The sequence below is a fragment of the Ranitomeya imitator genome, chromosome 7 (assembly GCF_032444005.1).
Source record: "Ranitomeya imitator isolate aRanImi1 chromosome 7, aRanImi1.pri, whole genome shotgun sequence".
NCBI lineage: Eukaryota > Metazoa > Chordata > Amphibia > Anura > Dendrobatidae > Ranitomeya > Ranitomeya imitator.
The window spans coordinates 181,194,587-181,219,599 of NC_091288.1; the positions used below are offsets into that span (position 1 = coordinate 181,194,587).

At 46.5% G+C, this 25,013-nt stretch overlaps 1 protein-coding gene across 1 annotated transcript in view; it reads left to right on the forward strand.

Moving 5' to 3' along the window:
* LOC138645095 (cytohesin-3) overlaps positions 1-25,013 on the forward strand; it is a 126,173-nt gene that overhangs the window by 28,169 nt on the left and 72,991 nt on the right. The window contains exon 2 of the mRNA XM_069734149.1: positions 22,264-22,346. Within this exon, the coding sequence (XP_069590250.1) occupies positions 22,264-22,346 (83 nt within the window). The remainder of the gene's footprint in view (positions 1-22,263; positions 22,347-25,013) is intronic.

Genomic DNA, 25,013 nt, shown 5'->3' on the forward strand with positions numbered 1-25,013 from the left:
TTTTTTTTTTTTTTTTTCAAAATAGGGCAAAAATTAGGATTGATCTAAAATAATTACCGGTAAATGGTCATTATTTTGCTTTTATAGGGGACACCGTCTCTCCCACCAGTCCTGCAACAACGACGGCCTGCTTGTCATTCATGTGATGTCATTGTTCCCCTGCATCTAATGTACCTGTCGGGGGAATTAAATAAGTATCAATTGTTTGATTTATTTATTTTTACGATTTCCTGTCTTTAGCTCTTTTTTTTTTTTTAAATCCCAGAAAGCCCCTTTTATGTGGAGGTACTCTGGTGTTCCTCCTGGAGGGGAGGATTGTTATTGAAAAAAACCAACTTCAAAGAGACACAGATCTCCTATCTTCCTATTGTAAATTCCGTCTTATCGTGTGAGATTATCATTGTGTGGTAAAGCCGGTAGCAGAAGCTGCTGCCTGTACCATAAAACTGAAGGGGTGCGGCAGACGGGCTGGATGAGAATGGCGCTAGGCGAGTTTACTAGTTATTTGGTAGCATTACTTTTGATGTGCATTTAGATGGGCGACCTCGGTCCTAACGAGAGTCCATTGACCAGGTACAGGTCCGGTGGCTTAAGGTACCGTCACACTAGACGATATCGCTAGCGATCCGTGACGTTGCAGCGTCCTCGCTAGCGATATCGTCCAGTGTGACAGGCAGCAGCGATCAGGCCCCTGCTGGGAGATCGCTGGTCGGGGAAGAAAGTCCAGAACTTTATTTGGTCGCTGGACTCCCCGCAGACATCGCTGAATCGGCGTGTGTGACACCGATTCAGCGATGTCTTCACTGGTAACCAGGGTAAACATCGGGTAACTAAGCGCAGGGCCGCGCTTAGTAACCCGATGTTTACCCTGGTTACCATCCTAAAAGTAAAAAAAACAAACACTACATACTTACCTACCGCTGTCTGTCCTCCAGCGCTATGCTCTGCTCTCCTCCTGTACTGGCTGTGAGAGTCGGTCAGCCGGAAAGCAGAGCGGTGACGTCACCGCTCTGCTTTCCGGCCGCTGTGCTCACACAGACAGTACAGGAGGAGAGCAGAGCACAGCGCTGGAGGACAGACAGCGGTAGGTAAGTATGTAGTGTTTGTTTTTTTTACTTTTAGGATGGTAACCAGGGTAAACATCGGGTTACTAAGCGCGGCCCTGCGCTTAGTTACCCGATGTTTACCCTGGTTACCGGGGACCTCGGGATCGTTGGTCGCTGGAGAGTGGTCTGTGTGACAGCTCTCCAGCGACCAAACAGCGACGCTGCAGCGATCCGGATCGTTGTCGGTATCGCTGCAGCGTCGCTAAGTGTGACGGTACCTTTATGTAAACTGGCAGACGATTGATGGGAAGAGGGAATGATTGTTGTTATCGGCAGCACATTTCCTGCTACATCAGGTGATGTGCTGCCGATTATGGCGAGTTTTGTGCACAAACAATCCAATCGCAATGGCTTTCCTGATTAGTCAGGGGATCGCTGTAGTGTTCACACAGGCCAGGAATCGGGAATGAGGGTTCTTCTGAATGATCCTTCACCAGTTCTTGGCTCATCTGAATTCACCTTTTAGCAAAGGGCGATCAGGTTGACTTTTGCAGATCTGACTTCAGCTGAGAAATGCAAAGGAAATGAGCAGTTTTCACCAAACCGCAAGGTTCCTGCATTTCTCTCTGTACAAGAATAAATTAAGCCATTATTGGAAAATCCGTGATCTATATTGCAGTTGCATCAACTTTTCTATGATTTTCTGCATAAAATTTGCACAGAAAATCTGTATTGTTTCTAAGACCCAATTCACATCAGATTAGGCGTCCAATTTTGATATTGTCAGCTAGTCCTCTAATGTGTGTGTTCACTCGAGAGGGGTTGGCGCTTTCACTCGATCTTTTTGCTCTGCAGGCAGAGAACACGTGTATGCTCAGACCAGCGTGCGTTTGTTGTCATAGTGGTCTGCTGGCCAAGTCTTACCTAGGCATCTAAAGGCCCCCATATACCTAGTCAAGGTATATGGGGGCCTTTAGATGCCGAAAGATTCCACTTATCTGATGTCCCTCCCCGGCCCTTACCTCTATGGCCGCCTTAGATCTGTCAGACATTGCTTAGATAAGGTTGCTGGCAGATCCCACCACGCAATCACGAATGACTACGATAATTAGACTGCATTGGATGGTGAATACATTAGAGGCGAGCAGCAAGTGAAATCCTATAAAGCAGCTGGCATTCTCCTGCCCTAGTAGAGTCTCTCTTGGCAGGTTTGTGAGGTTTTTATCTAAGTGTACAGTGTTAATCCTAAATTAGACTTTGTGGGGCTGTAGGCCAACATCTCAATGTCATGAATCATCCATGGTCAGCAATGCAGGAGGTGAGCGGGAGAAGGCAGAGAACGCCTGAAGTCATCCAAGGCTTCACGTCCCATCCATTTGGTATTTTGGTATTTTTATTTGTGTGATTTTTTTTGTTGTTGTCTTTTTATAATGTATGGAAGCATGGCCCCCTACCATTTATCACGAAAGCACACCTAGCTAAGTGTTTGCCGGCTGGCGGTCATTTACTAGCCTGCGTATACACGCCGAGGTGCAGCGGACGGTCGGTAATACAGTGCGTGTAGGCTGCCATTGCTCTCGGCAGCACAACAAAAAGATGTGCTGTCGAGAACTGTGCGCTTTTGCCAGCCCAGCTCGTTTTGCTCATTGGTCAGGTGATTGGCAGCCTGTTTAGAATGCATGATTAGTGTGAAATGAGTGTCCCCTTAATCTTGCAAATGGACTTTTTTAAGAAAAGGCTTGTCAGATATGTAATAAAATAACGTGTGTACGTAGTGATTCCTCGGAGCGGCTTTCTGCTTTCCCGCAGTCATTTGTGAAAGGTCAGGCTGCCCGTCGGTTGCTAGGAGCGCAGGGCTACAAAGCCGGCCTTATGTTATGCTTACTGCATGGGAAGGACCAAATGCTTCCCCCACACAATGGAACCGAGTCTTTGGAAAGGAGGTTTTTTTATTTTGGGGGGTCAGGGAAAAACAAATAGCAATGTACCCCAGACACAAGCCTCGGAACTGCTGTTGCTTTGGATGTATATTGGCATATTTATTACATGTACCAAATGTGGTGGAAGCACCAGGGAATCTATCAGCAGGTTTTTGCTACCACATCTGAGCGCAGCATAATGTAGGGAAAGAGACCCTGAATCCAGCGATGTATCACTTAGTTTGCTGGTGCTGCAGTCGTGACGCCATCAGAGCTTTCTGTGCTGTAGACGTAGCAGAGCTCTGAAAGCCAACCCTGCCCACACCGCAGCTTTCTATGTAACTGCTAATCAGTGCTGGGGGTGTAGTTGGACTAGGAGGCACGTGGGCAGCTAGTCCGGCAATGATTTTAATTAAACAACAACACACATTCTAATAAGTTGATACATCGCCGAAATCGGCGTCCCCATCCCTACCTGAAGCTGCCCTCAGATTGCCTAGCAATAACCTGTTGACAGACACCTTTTAAGAGACCTGCTGAATATGGAGTGATCCGTGGGATAAATATATGCAAATTAGCTTTAACAGAAGGAAAGACCCTTTCAAGTACCATCTAGAAGAGTTGGCTTCTATATAAATGAGTCTGTAGATGGGTTTCTGGTAGCACATTTATTTCTTGCCATGGCGCAAGGCTCATTTATGGGTCGGACATTGACTTAAGAAGGTAGCTACCCCTCCAGGGTGGTACCTGGTCCTTAAGTTTGGGTTGTTTGCCTTCACCTCTATAAGGTCGTTTCCCAGTCTGTATATGGGTCAGAATTTTCATACCAGACGCCGGTCTCCTGACCTGACCGTAACATAGGGGGACTTTTGAGAATTGGGACTGACCGTAACATAGGGAGACTTTTGAGAATTGGGACTGACCTTAACATAGGGGGACTTTAGAGAATTGGGAAAAAAATATACATATATTTTTTTTTCCCATCTGCAAATCGATTTCCTGTGATCAACAAACAGGTTGAATCCATAAAGCAATGCTGAAAATGGTTGCAGCACTTTTGGAGGAGTATAGGGAGTGTCCACTCCGTCATGTACTGTTCATATTTTCACATGTGTATAACATATTGTGTCTGATCTATTCGTTCCTGATGCCAGAAGAATGTGGAGGAACGTTAAAGACATGTGTCGCTGGTTATTAAACAAATGTTGCACAGGCGGGTGGAGGCCTACATGAGGAAATCCGATCTACGCCGGCAGCTCGGAGGTTCGGGTTATTCCCCGCACCCGTGTGCTCCATTCTGCAGGATGATTGCACGCTCGGAATTCACACAAAAGCCTTGAAACTGGATAGCTGCAAGGCACAGAAGTTGGCGATTTAAGTACATCGCCGATGTGCTCTCTAGGCGGTCGTCACGTTCTACCTCCAGCCATACGCACAATCTCCAATTTATTTGATCCTCTTTAAAAGCTTTCTTTTCTAAAAAAGTGAAATTACTCGTGACAGAGCCTTTAGTAGACAAAGGGCTGATCCGTGTTCTTTATGAACAGCGGTAACATATCTTGATTTTTGGTTGCAGAGGATTTTAACCCAACCCCACAGCCCTGATTTCTATGGGACCTGCTGATGAGATCGATTTTAGAAAATGTCGCCATCTGAACCACGCCTTAAGCCAAATTTTTCTTTTTTTTTTTGCTAAGGAAGTGTCACTGTCTCTAATAGTTCTGTGGTCATAATAATAAATAGCTGTAAATAAGTACCTAATAGACGCCACTATTGTCTTTCTAAAAGTCACAGCCCGGTGAATACCCATATTTAAAATAATCATCAATGTTTCTTGCATAAAAATACTGTTTTAATCAATTTCTGTTTCCATGTATGCCCTTTGTTGCTCCTTTTAGACAGAATCTGTCTCCTTCCCCCTCTGGCAGCTGACAATATAAATTCCATTTTTTTTTTTTAATCTTTGTCTAACAATGGAGCCCTATGGACACATTTAGTGTGTACATCGGGAGCGTTTCTAACTTACATGCTAACTCTTTAAAGAATAAAGCAAAAAAAAATAAATAAAAAAAAATGCATGCTGTATAAAGGCCTTTAGCATATTGATTTGCACCCTGATGGTTAAAATTTGTTGTACAAAATGTACACCGTTACTCAAAGTCCTGTCCTCGGTGGGCGACGTAAAGTGAATGGCCGCATATAAGTAATTAGGGCATTAGTATCGGTGATCCTGCACACCTAGTTTCTTTTCTGTACTCTTGTAATATCCGCCAACGGAAAGCTATTGTGATTGTCTAATGTGGTAATTACAACTTTTGTGCGCGCTAATTATCTCACCTGGAACACAGGGAATATAATGGCAGCGAGATGGAGCACACGAGGAGGGCAGAATGTGCTAAATCCCGCAGACGAGGCGCGCCGGGCGGTGTATTGTGCTGCTATTCACTCTGCAGTTACCCGTTAGTCATTTCTCGCCTTGTACAAAGGGGTCTTGTGGCCAGTGTGTAAGATTGGCCGCGTGCCCAACATCAAGTCTGCCACATAGAGCGACATCAGCATTTTATGTGGTGAAGGCGTCGGAGGAAAGTCGTGTTTGCTCAAGCTAGCAGATAGCGAGTGACAAGTGTGCAAGGTATGTAGTAACGCCAGAGCGTGCCAATGGTTTTATTAGTATCGTTATACCTTAGATCTGCTGCACATGTTTCCAGCTGCACGTCTTGTTAGGCACGGAGGAGCCTTTGGACCCTCTTGGGCTCCAGGACTCTGATGCCACTGTTATCTCTGCACCCCCTCATGGCTCTATCGCGTTAGGGTACCTTCACACAGTGGCACTTTGATCGCTAGGACGGCACGATCCGTGACGTTCCAGCGATGTCGTTACGATCTCGCTGTGTCTGACACGCTACTGCGATCAGGGACCCCGCTGAGAATCGTACGTCGTAGCAGATCGTCTGAAACTTTATTTCGTCGCTGGATCTCCCGCTGACATCGCTGAATCGGCGTGTGTGACGCCGATTCAGCGATGTCTTCACTGGTAACCAGGGTAAACATCGGGTTACTAAGCGCAGGGCCGCGCTTAGTAACCCAATGTTTACCCTGGTTACCATTGTAAACGTAAAAAAACAAACCCTACATACTTACCTTCCGTGTCTGTCCTCCGGCGCTGTGCTTCTCTGCACTGGCTGTGAGCGCCGGCCAGCCAGAAAGCACAGCGGTGACGTCACCGCTCTGCTTTCCGGCTGACCGGCGCTGACAGTGCAGAGGAAAGCAGAGCGCCGGAGGACAGACACGGAAGGTAAGTATGTAGTGTTTTTTTTTTTTTTTTTACGTTTACCCTGGTAACCAGGGTAAACATCGGGTTACTAAGCGCGGCCCTGCGCTTAGTAACCCGATGTTTACCCTGGTTACCAGGGGACTTCGGGATCGTTGGTCGCTGGAGAGCTGTCTGTGTGACAGCTCTCCAGCGACCACACAGCGACGAAACAGCGACGCTGCAGCGATCGGCATCGTTGTCGTATCGCTGCAGCGTCGTTTCAGTGTGACGGTACCCTAAAGGTACCTTCACACTGAGCGACGCTGCAGCGATACCGGCAACGATGTCGATCGCTGCAGCGTTGCTGTTTCGGCGCTGTGTGGTCGCTGGAGAGCTGTCACACAGACAGCTCCCCAGCGACCAACGATCCCGAGGTCCCCGGTAACCAGGGTAAACATCGGGTTACTAAGCGCAGGGCCGCGCTTAGTAACCCGATGTTTACCATGGTTACCAGCGTAAACGTTAAAAAAACAAACACTACATACTTACCTTCAGCTGTCTGTCCTCCGGCGCTCTGCTTTCCTCTGCACTGTCAGCGCCGGTCAGCCGGAAAGCAGAGCGGTGACGTCACCGCTCTGCTTTGCGGCTGGCCGGCGCTGACACAGGATGCAGGAGGAGTGCAGAGAAGCACAGCGCCGGGGACAGACAGCTGAAGGTAAGTATGTGTTTGTTTTTTTAACGTTTACGCTGGTAACCAGGGTAAACATCGGGTTACTAAGCGTGGCCCTGCGCTTAGTAACCCGATGTTTACCCTGGTTACCAGTGAAGACGTCGCTGGATCGGCGTCACACACGCCGATTCAGCGATGTCAGCGGGAGACCCAGCGACGAAATAAAGTTCTGGACTTTCCTCAGCGACCAACGATCTCCCAGCAGGGGCCTGATCGTTGGTCGCTGTCACATAACGATTTCCTTAACGATATCGTTGCTACATCACAAAAAGCAACGATATCGTTATGTGTGACGGTACCTTTAGTGTTTTAGTAGTTGGACCCTCACTTGAAAACTAGTCATCTGCTGTGACCTCCTATAGTGGAAAAACCTCTTTAAAAAGAAAATTGAGTTAAAAGCTATACTGTATATCTAAAGTTGCAATTACATTCCGAGATATCATTGTTCTCAGCAGCGTAATCCTGTGCTGCCGAGAGCAACGGGGGCAATCTATTACTGATTGGTCAGTGCAAATCTAAAGCAGGGGTAGTATGTGTTAAAAAACCTATTAAAATAACCGATCAGAGGTCGTTTAATTGTACATTGCAAGGTATTAGTAGAAGGCTTACACAGAAGATGGCGGATCGTGCTGCGCATGTAGCTTTTGTTTGTACGGTGAAACTACGGTAATTTCCTTTTTCAGATGCAGCATGCCGCCCCCACCACACTGGCAACTAATCAGTCCTCCGAGATCATTAATCCCTTTTCCATTGACTTATTGATTGCTGATGCACTTAATATATTTCTGCATTAACATAATGTATAGCGGCCATCAATCTGACCAGCAGAACGAGCCATTTTCTGTGATCCTTATGGCTACGGAAAGGTGAGATGTCTTCTGATGGGAACCTGACATCCATTTTGAGCAGCCTCCTCTATACGGGGCACAGAGACATTTTGGGACCTAACCGTGTATTGTAGCTGTAGTAAAACAAGCGTTGGGGGTTTCTTCAGCAGGCAACCGTCCTCTCCATCCAGGCTTTAGTGACATCTCTGATGCCTCCTGGGTCCTCCTCAGTTCCCTCAAGGAGATGTAAAGGAAGGACCGGTAATGAAACGCACAGGTAACACATGGTGAAGAGTTTGCATATGGCACCTGAGTTAATAAAACATTTTCTGGTTTATAAGGTATGCTTTATTATGGCTGGTATACATGCACACATTCTTAAGTCTTCAGCTGCTAGGCTGCAAAAGAAGCCATAAATGCAATAAAAAAGAGACGTATAACTCTAAAATTATACCCTGTACTTTTCCTTCCTGCCGGATACTCTTGTGGCTTTAGCTGAAAAAAACAAAACTGCATGAAAGAAATGTGTGATCCCAGCATTATAGTGAGTTAGGGACAGAAAAATGGTAATCGGTTTCTGTCCATTGAGTTCTGGTTAAAGGCGAGGACTCATGAATATAATCAGGGTAAATGTATGATTGCAGGTAGCCTCTGACTGATCGAGAATGGGGGCAGTGTTTTACCCTTGTAAATGGACCGGTGGTCATGCGTGCACCCTACAACCCTACGCGTTTATGGAAGTGACCGATATGGACTATCCCCCACTCCATTCAAGTTGTACACGAGACCCCCATTCTTGAGGTCTGCGATCAGGGGTGAACCTAGCCTCTCTGCTGCCTGAGGCGAACTGCAAAATGGCACCCCCCCATACACCCCGTACACACACGGCTCTGCTCCGCTCCGTACACATACATGGGTCAGCTTCATACACTTTGTACACACAGGGCTCTGTTTTGTACACACAGGGCTCCGCTCTGTACACCCCGTACACACGCGGCTCAGCTCCGCACACCTCGTACACACGCGGCTCAGCTCCGCACACCTCGTACACACGCGGCTCAGCTCCGCACACCTCGTACACACGCGGCTCAGCTCCGCACACCTCGTACACACGCGGCTCCGCTCCGTACACCTCGTACACACGTCTCAGCTCTGCACACCTCGTACACACGCGGCTCAGCTCTGCACACCTCGTACACACGCGGCTCAGCTCCGCACACCTCGTACACACGCGGCTCAGCTCCGCACACCTCGTACACACGCGGCTCAGCTCCGTACACCTCGTACACACGCGGCTCCGCTCCGTACACCTCGTACACACGCAGCTCAGCTCTGCACACCTCGTACACACGCGGCTCAGCTCTGCACAACTCGTACACACATGGCTCAGCTCCGTACACCTCGCACACACACAGCTCAGCTCTGTACACCTCGTACACATGCGGCTCCGCTCCGTACACCTCGTACACACGTCTCAGCTCTGTACACCCCGTACACACGCGGCTCAGCTCCGCACAACTCGTACACACATGGCTCAGCTCCGTACACCTCGCACACACACAGCTCAGCTCTGTACACCTCGTACACATGCGGCTCCGCTCCGTACACCTCGTACACACGTCTCAGCTCTGCACACCTCGTACACACGCGGCTCAGCTCTGCACACCTCGTACACACGCGGCTCAGCTCCGCACACCTCGTACACACGCGGCTCAGCTCCGCACACCTCGTACACACGCGGCTCAGCTCCGTACACCTCGTACACACACGGCTCCACCACATCCAAACTGTAAACCCCTCCTGACCCCACACATAAGCTTACCCTCTTCCAGCACCATAACAACCAGCACAGCAGAGTCCTGCATACACTGAGGCCACTGATCATGTGACCCCTGACTCCTCCTATCCGGTGACATCGTCACAGGTCCTGTGCACACAGAACAGCCTTCTATGAGCAGCCCCAGCAGATTTAGGACAGGAGTCACTTCAGGTTGAGGACCTGTGATGATGTCACGATCATGTGACCGGTCACGATCATGTGACCGGTCACATGAGCCAGGGAGGGCTGGATGAGGGGATTCGGCCATTTGGTACGGTTGGGAGACTTGAATACAGTAGTAACTGAACATGCGTCTACGACACAAATTCAGTTACTACACCAGCAGAATCTGCCGCCTCCCTCTCTTCATTGAAGCAGTGCCGCTTGAGGCAAAGTACTCAGCTTGCCACATAGTAGCGGCACCCCTGTCTGCGATGGTCCCAGAGGGCAGGATGTTCTAGCATCGGCCCCTACTTCCTTCTTCTGACTTCTTAACCTGGATGGAGGGGACCAGACTGACCTGTGGACACTAACCATACAAACCCGTCCAGTAGAGATGCATTACTGGTCGGTGCAGATCAGGAGAGCTTGTCATCTGTCACCTGTCATCTTGTTCAATACGGGCTTGTGCAAAGGAATGTGTTAAAGGGCCGAGCTTCAGCTGTCCACTCACTAGACCCGTTCCTCTGGGGTTTGGAGACCTCCTTGTCTACTCAGTCCACAACATTGCATGAGGCCAGAACAAATTGATTGTATGTATTTGATACTGCTGTGGCTCAAGGCATCACATTCTAGAATCTGTGCTGTGTATGTTGGGCCCTTCGGTTATGTTTCCACTGAACATGGTTTCTGCAGAAGTGTGATATTCACAGTGGTGTTTACCTCTGCCCATATCCTGGTGAAGACGGTGCGGGGATCTGCATTTATACCGTACCGGTTTGCTTTTTGCATCGTAACCTGCAGCACTTGTCATATACACAGCGGATAGTCTTCACAGCATGGGACTGCGATGTCTTAAAGTCTCATGCACTAGGATACACAATAACTTAGAAGAAAATGCAGGACACTGGCGCTGCTGAGAATGACCCTCCAAAGAATAGAGGATGTAAGGCTAGGTTCACATTGCGTTAATGGGTTAACGCTAACGGACTGCGTTGCACGGCGAAAATGTCGCAATTAACGCCGTGCAACGGGTCCGTTAGCGCACCCATTGACAGCAATGTGATTATTATTATTATTTTTTTGCTGTAGCCCACGCTATTTTCGGCACGCGCTAGCGATGTGCCGTTCTTTTGTGACGGACCTCGGACGCTGCTTGCGGCGTCCGAGGTCCGTCCCTCGCTAGCGCAGATCGGGGATCTGCGCTAGCGGGGACGCCGAACGCGGACCCTAAACAAGCATTGCGTTAGCGCAATCCGCTTGACATTCAGGCTACGTGCTTCATACTGAACTAATATCTTCATCCTGCCAAATACCCAATTTTCAGTATTAGGTCTGATGGAGATAACTAATCCAGTATTGAAACACACAGCCTGAATATTCTACTATATAATTGTCTAAGGGTCACTTCCGTCTTTCTGTCTGTCTGTCACGGATATTCATTGGTCGAGGCCTCTGTCTGTCATGGAAATCCATGTCGCTGATTGGTCGTGGCAAAACAGCCACGAGCAATCAGTGACGGGCACAGTCCGGCGGAAAAATGGCCGCTCCTTACTCCCCGCAGTCAGTGCCCGGCGCCCGCATGCTCCCCTTCAGTCACCGCTCACACAGGGTTAATGCCGGCAGTAATGGACCGCATTATGCCGCAGGTAACTCACTCCGTTAATGCTGCTATTAACCCTGTGTGACCAACTTTTTACTATTGATGCTGCCTATGCTGCATCAATAGTAAAAAGATCTAATGTTAAAAATAATAAAAAAACAAAAAACCTGCTATTCTCACCCTCCATCGTCCAACGATGCGCTCGCGCCTGCCGCCAGCTTCCTGTCCCAGAGATGCATTGCGAAATTACCCAGAAGACTTAGCGGTCTCACGAGACCGCTAAGTCATCTGGGTAATTTTGCAATGCATCCTTGGAACGGAAGATGGCGGCAGCCGCGTGCATATCGCCGGAGCTTCGCTGGATCCCAGGGAGTGAGTATATAACTTTTTTATTTTAATTATTTTTTTTTTAACAGGGATATAGTGCCCACACTGCTAAATACTGTGTGGGCTGTGTGATATACTACGTGGGCTGTGCTATATACTACATGGGCAGTGTGATATACTGCGGGGGCTGTATATGTGTTATGTACAACGTGGGCTGTGTGATATACTGTGGGGGCTGTGCTATATGCTACATGGGCACTGTGATATACTGCAGGGGCTGTATATGTGTTATATACAACGTGGGCTGTGTGATATACTGCGGGGGCTGTGCTATATACTACATGGGCAGTGTTATATACTGCGTGGGCAGTGTTATATACTGCGTGGGCAGTGTTATATACTGCGTGGGCAGTGTTATATACTGCGTGGGCAGTGTTATATACTGCGTGGGCAGTGTTATATACTGCGTGGGCAGTGTTATATACTGCGTGGGCAGTGTTATATACTGCGTGGCTGCTATATACTGCTTGGGCTGTGTTATATACTGCGTGGCCTGTATTAACGCATCAGGGTATTCTAGAATATGTATGTATATAGCAGCCACATAGTATATAGCAATGGCCACGTAGTATATAGGAACCATGTAGTATATAGGAAATACTACGTGGCCTGTGCTATATACTATTTCCTATATACTACATGGTTCTTATATACTACGTGGCCTGTGCTATATACTATGTGGCTGCTACATACATACATACATACATACATACATACATACATACATACATACATACATACATACATATTCTAGAATACCCGATGCGTTAGAATCGGGCCATCAGCTAGTCTTACTAATAAAGGTGGTTGTTTAGGCTTGGTGACTGCAGACTTGTAAATCCTCACAGCTTGTGGTGTGCGTACTGTCAGGATTCTCTGGTGCCGGCACTGGGAGCAGCAGGTGGGTGACCGCAAGCATCTGATGTGCATACCTACAGTCACATGCCGACTAGACATGCGCTGCCTCTCTCAATACAAGTGAATTGAGTGAGGCTGGGCACGTCTAGTCGGCATGTGGCTGGAAGTATGCAAATCACATACTAACTGTTACAGGACCGCCCGCTCCCAGAGCTGGCACCGGAGAATCCTGATGGCACACACTATATGATCAGGGAAAAGAAGGATTGTGCACTTGGTTTTCAACATGCCTGATCCTTCTTGTTCTCACGGGAGATAATCTGTTGTCAGGTATTTCCGTGCCAAGTCAGGCGTAGATGTGTGGGAAGTCGGGAGGAATAACCGCTGTCTAAACAAGCATTCTTTTCACGTCGACCAAAGGTGTACGGGGAGAACATACAAACTCCTTGCAGATGTTGTCCTTGGTGGGATTTGAACCCAGGAGCCCAGCGCTGTAAGGCTGCACTGCTAACCACTGAGCCACCGTGCTCCCCTGTTTTCTTCCAGGTGACGCCTGTGTGATTTGTAGGGTTTGCTACGTAACCAGTGCACAGTGACATTTTCCCCCTTTTCATGTGACTGTTTCACTGTCGGCCGTATTGAGATGGCCTCATACTTTCCACCCGTGTCTCCTGTATTGAGCAGAAAGCAGCAACCTCTGTGATAAATCTGCTGTGTGAAGAATGGGTTAATTATAATAATGGTGTTAGCGGTGATTATAATAAGCATGGTTTAGTCATGTCCGTTATGTCACCTATCCATGATACCACTGCGGGGATGTGACACACGCTATTAAGGGCAATATTAGATGAGCTCATGTAATATAGTGTGGGATTACACACTGACCATCACTTACAGGTGGTGGGGAGGTAGTCAGCCAGTATTGATGGTAATTATACATAGGTTACACTGTAATAATGTAGACTCCGGAAAAGTTCTCTACAAACCAGATAGTATGTAGAAGTCATGCAGTCTACTAGTGTAACCTACAGGAACGTTTCCTATGGGGACAGCAGGATTGAGCACCCCAATCTATACATATGCACATGTAGCTCTAATCAAAGACAAGGCCAGTCCGTTTCTCAGATTCTGATAAATCCGCTTTTGATTTGATATGCAAATTAGCCTGAAGGACTATGGTAGATCTGAAGCCTCTGTCGCTCCAGCTCTGTTCTCTACCTAGCACCACCTCATCCTACTTGACTGACGGCCTCGATGCTGTGTGACTTCAGGCAAAGGAGTCGTCTGTCAAGCGGGAGGAGGATGTGCTGGCAGGGAGTAGAGCTGGAGTGACGGAGGCTTCAGATCTACCAGAGTCCTTCAGCCCCATTTGCATATCAATTCTAACTCTCAAGTTACGTGCACATATAAATAGTTCTAGGGGGTGAGAGATTTCCTTCAATATACACTGGTTGTAGTATCTTTAGGATGGGAAGAGGTGTCCTAAGCACCGTCTGAATGGAGAAACAATGGAACATGTGCTCCCACCATTCATTGTTTGTGGGGTACACCGCTTTCTGCCTTGTGTCGGCGTAGTAAAAGAATGACAGAATAGACTATGATCATTGTGACGGTAATCCTAGATCTCTGCCCACTTACTGCATCGGGTGATTGGAGAAGAGCGGTCAGTTCAGTTCTCATTTTGTCAGTTTCTCTGTTTCCGAATGTCTCGCAGAGCTCCGCTGTCACCTCCATGTATGTCACTGCGGGGTCATGCGGATGGCGATTCCCGGAGGCAGTCTGTCTCTCTCTGCTTCTCCCCCTGTAAGGTATCTATCTGGGCGCAGCATATTTGCAGTCTTCATAGCCCAAGTTTATGCAATTCTAAAATGAAATGCCTGCAATCACCACCATGGCACGAGGTGCAATCACCACCATGGCACGAGGTGCAATCACCACCATGGCACGAGGTGCAGTCACCACCATGGCACGAGGTGCAGTCACCACCATGGCACGAGGTGCAATCACCACCATGGCACGAGGTGCAATCACCACCATGGCACGAGGTGCAATCACCACCATGGCACGAGGTGCAATCACCACCATGGCACGAGGTGCAATCACCACCATGGCACGAGGTGCAATCGCCACCATGGCACGAGGTGCAATCGCCACCATGGCACGAGGTGCAATCGCCACCATGGCACGAGGTGCAATCGCCACCATGGCACGAGGTGCAATCGCCACCATGGCACGAGGTGCAATCACCACCATGGCACGAGGTGCAATCACCACCATGGCACGAGGTGCAATCACCACCATGGCACGAGGTGCAATCACCACCATGGCACGAGGTGCAATCGGCTGGGTTTGATCTGAGATGGAGACCAGACGTATTAACCGCACAAATCTCTTCCATCCTTTTGATTGCGGTTGACTTTTGGAGATCATTTGCAATATCCCTGGCACAGGCAATGCTTCACAGTGCATGCACACACTGTGTATATTCTGCCCTGGTAAAGGCTCCTGTCGATTTTAGTTGAGAAAATTTGGCTTCACATCTAGAGCATAAATTGCCACAGCAGATTTTGGGGACTTAAAGATGTATTCCCATCTCCAAGATCTTATCCCAATATGTCGAAGGTGTAATACTAATATTAGGCAATACCTTCAGTTAAAAATGCAGTATAGTTCTCCTGATTTGCTATGTTGCTTACCCCATGTGCAGTAGCTTAAATATCATACAGTGACAATTCGTTCTTAGTGGTCGTAACCATGGATACCTAAGCTACTGGAATGCCCTAAACATGGGGTAAGCAACATAACAAATCAGGAGAACTATACTACATTCTAATTTGAGGTATTTGCTAATATTATTATTATTATTATTATTACACTTACTACATATTGGGATATGATTTTGGAAATGGGAATACACCTTTAACCCTGCTGTTGTCTTTGGTCTGGGGAGACCGATTTTGAACTTTGGTATTTTTGGGGTGTTCAAGATGCGGTTCTGAAACTTGTGGTTGATTGACTTAAATGAGGATGGGTCGGTCGGCCACGGGTTTCAGAGCCGCATCTTGAATATTTTAAAGAATATTGAAGTTCAAGGTCGGTCGTTTTTGACCGAAGACAACAGCAGGGTTAAGCAACCCATGGGACTTGCCTTTTAGACATCAATCACTTTTCCCACTATACGATGGCCGTACTTTTATATACTGGCACTGGTATTCCTTGGCGCTCCAACAGAAGTCACTGGGCGGGCATTGACCCTACAATTGTAAAGAAAAAATATACCGTGCTACATATGCTTTATAGAAAAGCGTGGCAGGTTAACACTTTCCCATACCGTATAAAAAAAAATGAATTTGCAGCGTATAATGCCCAACTATTCCAAACGTAGCAAATAATTGATCAACAGTTGATTTCCGGTAATCTCTAAGTGTATGAGACGCCCCCATGCCAGTGTACAGGGGTATACGGCACATATGGAGACTATGGGGCACAATGTATCTCCCGACAATCTGACCTGTTTCCCAGACATCACACCGACCCCCTCAGTCCCAATCTTGTCTCTCACATTGGTGGGAAATGGAGAAGGGATTTCTGTGGCCGGGATGCAGCTTTGAAAACACACGTGGGTGGATTTCCAGCAGGGACTTTAATAGGAAGGAAACTCAGACACACAAACAGCAATTGCACATTCCCGGTAATTTCATCGTGTGATTCGCTGAGGCTTATACTTGAGGTCATCATCCTGTGCGTTTCTTCTATTCTTTTAATTGAAGCTCTAGGCAGCAAAGAGATGTCATAATCCACAATTTACACTCCATAATGGAAGCATATGTCATTACACAGGACGCAGCTACGGTGACTGTGCTAATGGCTTTTTTTTTTTTTCCCCTAAGCTTTTCATTTGCAAGAAAAATGTTTGTTTTTTTTTCTATGGGGGCAAAGAGACATTTAATTGTGACTTAGATCAGGGTCAGACATAATGCAGCCGATTTTGTTTGCACCGATCGTCAAGATGCCAAACTAAACTGGCATTGTTTAAAAAAACACAAAAATTGGTACGAAGCGGCACATAATGGCTTGACTATGCCAAACGTGTATTATCTAAGCTGGAGGTGGCTGACAAAATACAACGTGACAGGTTACTGTTTCTGTATCTACCCTCAGCCGTTGGAATCGTGTAATTACCGTATGCTATAAAATAGAAATAAAAAATTACTAACTTTTATTGACAACCCAAATATCTTGGGTTGTAAAACGTAAGACCCGTTTAGAGGAGCTAGTTCTTGGCTGACAAAACTGTACGGGGGCAGAGCGATCATGAACCCAAACGTTTTGTCTCCAAACAGCTTGCAATTTATCGGCAGCACATCTCCTGTTTGCAAGGGGCAATGTGCTGCCGACAATGAAAACGTGTGAGCCAAATGAACGATCCAGCCCAATCTGCAGGTTTACAATGGGTGTTATGAATCCCTGTCTGTCCATTATTCGCCCCTGTGAATGGACCTTTATTTAGGTTTTCTGTCCATCTATTCATACCGTTAAAAAAAAAAAAAAGAGTGAGAAAAATCTTCCTTGCCCCATACTATCATCTTAAAGGGTTAAACTCAACATCACTAATGAAAAAAATTGTAAAGGGTTTGTAAAAAAATCAATAAACTTTGCATTTTACATGTTATTAAAAATCCTCATCGTTCTCAAAAACAAGACAGTATTTTTAATTTTATTTAATGCTCATTTCTGCGTTACTGGCCACCGCTGCAGTCTAGCACTGGTGTCCAGGCACGCACAGTGCTTGCAAGCTCTTTTTAATAGAGCTTGTAAATCCCACAGCACTCCGTTAATGCCGCAAAAATGTTATAAGACTGGTGTACTTACTTTGATGATTCATGCAGAATAACAGATAAAGAAATGGCTCATGAGTCCAATTGTATTCCATCTTTGCCCATCCAGCCTGACTGACAGCTGCAGCTTATACTGAGCTGTGTGAGAAAGCAACTAGGAGGAGGGACACTGAGGAACCAGGTGGGCAGAGATTGAGTATAGATTTTCATGAAGTATTATACAGCCATGCTGACCTGAATTTTCTGAGTAAGTACACTAGCCTCATCAGGTCTAAGATGCAGCTCGTGGGGACAGATCTACCTTAAGTGCTTCCTGAGCAGATAACCATATTCCTGTGGATATGGGGAAGGAAAACGCTATTTTTCATTCCAACTTGAATAGCCAATTTTCCATAAGGGATGCCAAATGTATCAGATTGTACTGGCATGGTGACAATACTCCCACAAGGCTTGCTTATTTTTTATCAAATGAGCCCTCATCATCTGTTTTAGAAATCCTATAAGCGGGTGACTGAATCAGAGGCGAGATGGATTTTCCCCCAGTTTCCACCCTACATCCTTTCAGTGAACTACCTGTCATTTAGAATTTGTGCCGGTTGTGATTAATTTTTCAGGGGTCGCTGGAAAGACAAACGTTAATCTAAGAGCTGTCCCCCCACTCCAGATCAGCAGCTGTCACTCTGGCAGACTCGGACCACCACGGTCGCCCAACTGTACAACGACAATGTGCTCCCACCCCTTCCATGGGAGATAAGAGCGGACCTCTGGAACTGGTAGAGGGACGACCCATGTAATACCGCAGTGCACTACCACACTAAGCCAAGACGTTACCAAGGAACAAATAGGAAGAGAACACTTTATCTTTCTAAGTGTTACCTGTGCAAACTCCCAACACAATTATTCTTGGGGAAAATTTAGAATTAATAATGGTCACCTCTTCTTCAATTCTTTCATTTATTGCTTAAAAGAGAATATATATTCAGAAAATTACCTAAAAAAAAAAAAATGGTATTCTTGCAATTTTCACTCTGGCCACTGGGGCTATTTTAAGGCCCCCATAGACATCGGCTGATCTTTTGGCCAAGAGCCATCTGGACCAACACCCCTATAGTGCTTGTTCCACCAAGTATTCCAGTGTTCTGTATGAGAAAGACGCCGACAGACATCTATGCCGGTGGCTTATGGCAGGGAGGATAATAGCATCTGTATTCTGGAATCAAGACGTGTGATCTACATCTCCCTCGAAAATCAGTCGGCTGACACCCCCCTTCCCCCCCATACACGTTAGTTTTAGCTGAACCCATTGATATTAGCGGATTCAGCCGAAATCACTCTAATGTACATGGGGTGTCTTAAGGAACCTGCTGTAAATCCTTCCTGATCATCAGAGGCAGGATTACAATGACAGTAGCGCCTCTATACACAGCTGATAGCACCGGATCCACCAATCCCAATAAGTGATGTCACAGCTCCCCCTCCCTTCACAATGACCTTTGCACATGCTCATTAGATGCTTCAATACAAAAGATAGGATCTGATCATTGCTGCTAATGTACATGTGCATTTCATGAAAGAACAGTGTGAAGATGGCAAGATTTCCATTTTTCTTTTTGCCATTTATGCACCTTTCCCCAGTATAGGAGGATTAGTTTTTACTCACTCGTATTTAGTGACATTTTCACTTTAGAAACATTCTGCAGGTATCGGATGGTCTAGTCGTGTAACACTATGCACTTTCAGATACGGGCACATTTTGAGTCATTCACAGAAGCTGAGTAATAAAAGTATTGGAGCAGAGGAAGAAGAGATGAGACGTGTGATCTGCTGCAGACCTCTTATTTCTTGATGGGTTTTAGCTGCTGTGCAGTTAAGTAATGATGAATGTCACGTCCCTTGGTCCTTTAAAACAGCCCTTTATTGTGTCTTACCCCATTATCATGCATTTGCAACGTGTGTGGTGTGAAAGCCACGTGTCTGACCACAAGTGAATTCATCGGCTGCGGAGAACAATTTTATTATCTTTCTATATATCTGGTAATAGTCAGTATTTTATTGGACCTCTGCTTTGGCTGTTAGAGTAATCACATTTTTTTTTACAGCCACATGCCAGGGCCCCTTGACTTATAAATTAAAGGGACTCTGTCACCCCCAAAATTGAACATGAGCTAAGCCCACCGGCGTCAGGGGCTTATGTACAGTATTCTGTAATGCTGTAGATAAGCCCCCGATGAATCCTGAAAGATAAGATAAAGAGGTTACATTATACTCACCCAGGGGCGGTCCCGCTGCGGTCCGGTCCGATGGGCGTCGGGGTCCGGTCCTGAGCCTCCCATCTTCTTACGATGACATTCTCTTCTGGTCTTCATGCTGCGGCTCCGGCGCAGGCGTACTGTCTGTCCTGTTGAGGGCAGAGCAAAGTACTGCAGTGCGCAGGTGCTGGGCCTCTCTGACCTTTCCCAGCGCCTGCGCACAGCAGTACTTTGCTCTGCCCTCAACAGGACAGACAGTACGCCTGCGCCGCAGCGTGAAGACAAGAAGAGGACGTCAACGTAAGGAGATGGGAGGCCCCGGACCGGACCTGCAACGCCCATCGGATTGGATCGGACCGCCCCTGGGTGAGTATAATCTAACCTCTTTTTCTCATCTTTCAGGATACATACGTTGTACAGTACCATGTAAACGTATGGAAAACAAAATCCGCAGAGCACATGCTGCGGAAAAAAACGCGTGGAAACGCAGCGTTGTTTTTTTTCTGCAGCATGTCAATTTTTTTTCGCGGATTTCGCAGCAGTTTACACCTGCTCCTCCTTAGGAATCTGCAAGTGTAAAACCGCAGGTGAAATCCGCACAAAAACCGCAGTGCGGTTTACCTGCAGATTTTGCAAAGACAGTGCGGAAAAATCTGCACACCATTCCCCAACATGTGCACATAGCGTTACAGGGCATATTTATTGGGGTTCTACTGAAACTATTAGGGATGCCCAAAAAATGGCATTACTTCTTCAAGATAATTAAAGGAAAAAAATATCTGAAGCCAAACTGCTTGTTAAAAATCTCTGACATCTGATTGTTTGTTGCGCTACTGCTCCGCACCTTCTGTATGTACGCTCTGTACTAATTACTACACTTATTCTTAGGAAGTCTTGGCTTCCTCAGGTTATTTACATGGTCTGACCTTTGTGCATTCCCTTCAGTGGGTCAGGTCGTTAGTTGGCTGTAGCCTAGGGGGGGGGTCAGGTCGTTAGTTGGCTGTAGCCTGGGGGGGGGGGGTCAGGTCGTTAGTTGGCTGTAGCCTAGGGGGGGGGTCAGGTCGTTAGTTGGCTGTAGCCTAGGGGGGGGGTCAGGTCGTTAGTTGGTTGTAGCCTAGGATAGACTGTGGTCCTGGCAGCCCTACATTAGAGCGGATGCACAGGGTGGGCTGTATGTTGGCTCCAGCAGATCAAAGGACCATGCTGAGAACCCCCAGATGACAGCAGTGAACCACCCATGTCATGATTTAGCCCCCTCTTCTTGGTGACCTTTTCATTTACTCGTCTTTCGCTGTGAACCTATGGCATGGAGCGATGAAAGCAAACCAGTCCAGTAAAGTACTGAAATACAGCATTGCCTCCATTCAAAGAAGACCTATCACCTGGTCAAAAGTGGTCCGTTTCTGCTCTTATTTTATTCCCATTGCTCCTCAGATTATTTATTCCTAATCCACCATATGGCTCCAGAGATCTGGTTCTTATAATTTGGTGCTATTTTCTATGGTCTTTAATAAGGGGGCGTTACTCACAGGATCCTCTGGGGCGGGTCTTTAGGCTGTTCTGCATTATTCTCCTGCTCTTAACTGATAAAGACCATAAAAATTAGCCTTTAATAAAAAAAAAAAGGGCCCATATCATTGGGACCGTAAGGAAGATTTAAAAACATAAAAGCAATGGGACACTCGGGAGCAGCGGGAATAACATAAGAGCAAAAACTGGTCACTTTTTTTTTTACCAGGTGGCAGGTCCTCCATAAACAGAAGATATTTGCCCAGTATCCCATCCATCATTAATCCCCATAACAACGGCTTTAGTCCTAATTTTAGATTAGTAGTTTTTGCTGGGTATATTGCCCACAGAGTTGGTGACTTTGAGGCTCCAAAATGACACCATGTTTTTTTTTTTTGTTTTTTTTTTTAACTTGTAAATAACTGTTTCAGGTTTTTCAGATCTCATCAGTGCAAGGTATGGTAGGTATTGTTTATAGAGCAAGCAGACAAATAGGATGTTCCAACAGGTAGGAGTGAAGGCTTCGAGAGACAACAGGGGTTGTATCGCGTGCTGACCTGTAGACTTCTTTCTGCACACCATCTATCCCCCAGGCGTACAGCGCTGAGTAATCAGGCAGAGGTTTTTCTTTTTTCTTCTCCTTCCATACACATTTGATTGCTGGTTTCCTGATTCAGGAAATGGAAAAATTAACCCTGTTGTTGCCCAGGGAAGGGATCTTGGCCCTGGACGGTTTATGGCCGCTGAGTGTTTCCCCTCACTGTGGCCACGCAATGAATCTGCTAAATTGAATTACTTCGTAGTCTTGGTGATGGTGACTTTGCATCTGCGACATGTCACACGAAACCAGCCTGAAAGGAAAGTCTGTAATTCAGAAAGTTAAAAAAAAAAACAAGGTGAAGTTTAGGTTTAGCGGCGGGTGTCGTCGTGGTCTGGAAACCGTCTTGTTATTAATAGATTGGTTTGGTTAGGATGTGGTCGTTTTTGTTGTTAGCATCCTCCTTTTCTATTGCGGGTCACTTACGGTATTTTCTTTTTCTCTTTTTTTTTTTTTTTCCTCTTTCAGCACCAGAAGATCTCTCGTGTGAGGAGAGAGAAGAATTGTTAAATATAAGACGGAGGAAGAAGGAGCTTATAGATGACATTGAGGTAATGTTGGAATATTTCACGCTATTCTGTAGGAGTTCATTTCCAATTTTTTTTTTTCTATACATTTTCAGGCGTGGAGAGCAGTGAATATTTAATTTCTGTGCCTCCTGTGACCCGCTGCTGCCGCTCCCCCACCTCCCTGTCCACAACCACTGCAGGTACATCTGGACTATAAGATGCACCCCCCCCATTTTCCTCCAAAAAAGGGAAAAAAGTGCGTCTTATAGTCTGAAAAATACGAGGTGCGTCTTATAGTCTGAAAAATACGGTATGTGTGCCATTGCGCCAAATTGATACACACTAATATGAACAAAAAATAAATGAACAAAACTGCCTGAGAAAGGACACTGAAAAACCAAGCAATTAATGGTCGGAAAATACTATAAAAAGTGATCAATTTGCTATTCAATTGTGAGGGTTATTTCACTATACCACCAACAGGCAGTGTATCAGATAAATACAATCAAACGAAGAGCCCAACAGGGGCTTCAAAAATGAACCTAAACATGCAGAAAAGACCAAACAGGTTATACATGAATCTATTAATACTGTGAAGATAAAAACTATCATAAAAGACAAAATAAACCTGTTTGGTTTACACAGTTGCGCAGCATGTGTGCCAGATACTGAAGTACTGTAACCGCCCCTCTCAGGTTAAGAATTGTGATTAGTGCACAGCCTGATATCGGGAGAAAAATAAATTTATGGACAAATATGCTAAAGGTAAAGGCTATGAGACAATCTCCAAACAGGATGATGTTCCTCTAACTACAGTTGCAAATATTATTCATACGTTTGTGTATGGGACTGTAACTCATGTCCCTGAACGTGGCCACAAAGAGAAGATTGATGACAAGTGGAAGAGAAGAGACGGATAATACAAATGATAATTAAACAGCCCAGAACAACTTCCAAAGAGATTAAAGGTGAACTCCAAGGTCAAGGTACGTGCGTGTCAGATTGCACTATCCATTGCTGTCTTGACCATAGTGGACTTCATGGAAGACGACTGAGGAAAAAATCACAGTTGAAAGCAAATCGTTAAATAGCAAGACAGGAATATGCCAAAATAAATATTGACAAGCCACAAAGCTTCTGGGAAAATGTCCTTTGGATAGATGAGACAAAACTGGAGCTCTTTAGCAAATCACATCAACTCTAGCACACCATAATGAAGCCTATAAAGAAAAGAACATTGTACCTACTGTGAAACATGGAGGAGGCTTGCTTATGTTTTGGGGCTGCTTTGCTGCATCTGGCACAGTGTGTCTGGAATCTGTGGAGGGTGCAAAAAGGCGTTTTGGAGCAAAATGTGCTGCTGAGTGTCAGAAAGCTCGGTCTGAGTCGCAGGTCATTGGTCCTCCAATAGGATAATGACCCAAAACGTCCAAGAATGGCCAATAGCAAAGCATTGAACTATTCTGAAGTGGCTTTTATGAGCCAAGATCGAACTCCTAAATCCTCTGTTGAACTCCTATTGAAAATAAAAAAAAAGCAATGTTTGATCGTCATTAGTTTACGTTCAGTAAACTTAAATTGTAAATTGCTTTAGTTACTCAAGGGAGCATCAGGAATAAAATAAGAGCAAGAAGTGTCCACTTCTGATCTAGTGACAGTGGGATAATACTATTATCTTGGATGCAGTGTGTGAGATCATCTCCATCCAGCTGGGTGAGTGATCGCACATCATTATGACACATCTGGGTGTGGAGTCGCTGATGTGCAAAGGCCAAAAATATTTTAGGTCTCTCGGAGGAATGCTCCTTCAATGACTGCAGGATGTTCCTTCGAGTTGAGCAATCGCCCTCGGTGGACATAAATTATGTGAACTGGGAAGATGAACCCGGATAAATCACAGCTGGATGTAGTTACGGAGTAGCTTGTGTGGTGGGAAATAGGATGTGCGTATTGTAGGTTATCACAGGGGGTTTACCATGATGGCTTGTCCGTAAGAATTAATGCATTGTCATCCCATACAACCTCAACATTTTTTTTTCAAATACCCTATTATTTGCTTATATAGCACCAGCATGTGCCGCAGAGTTTTCCAGACATTGCCATCATCCACTGTCCCCGTAGGGGCTGACAAGCCATCACCACTGTCCCCATAGGGGCTGACAAGCCATCACCACTGTCCCCATAGGGGTTGACAAGCCATCACCACTGTCCCCATAGGGGCTGACAAGCCATCACCACTGTCCCCATAGGGGCTGACAAGCCATCACCACTGTCCCCATAGGGGCTGACAAGCCATCACCACTGTCCCCATAGGGGTTGACAAGCCATCACCACTGCCCCCATAGGGGCTGACAAGCCATCACCACTGTCCCCATAGGGTTGACAAGCCATCACCACTGCCCCCATAGGGGCTGACAAGCCATCACCACTGTCCCCATAGGGGCTGACAAGCCATCACCACTGTCCCCATAGGGTTGACAAGCCATCACCACTGCCCCCATAGGGGTTGACAAGCCATCACCACTGTCCCCATAGGGGCTGACAAGCCATCACCACTGTCCCCATAGGGGCTGACAAGCCATCACCACTGTCCCCATAGGGTTGACAAGCCATCACCACTGTCCCCATAGGGGTTGACAAGCCATCACCACTGTCCCCATAGGGGCTGACAAGCCATCACCACTGTCCCCATAGGGGCTGACAAGCCAT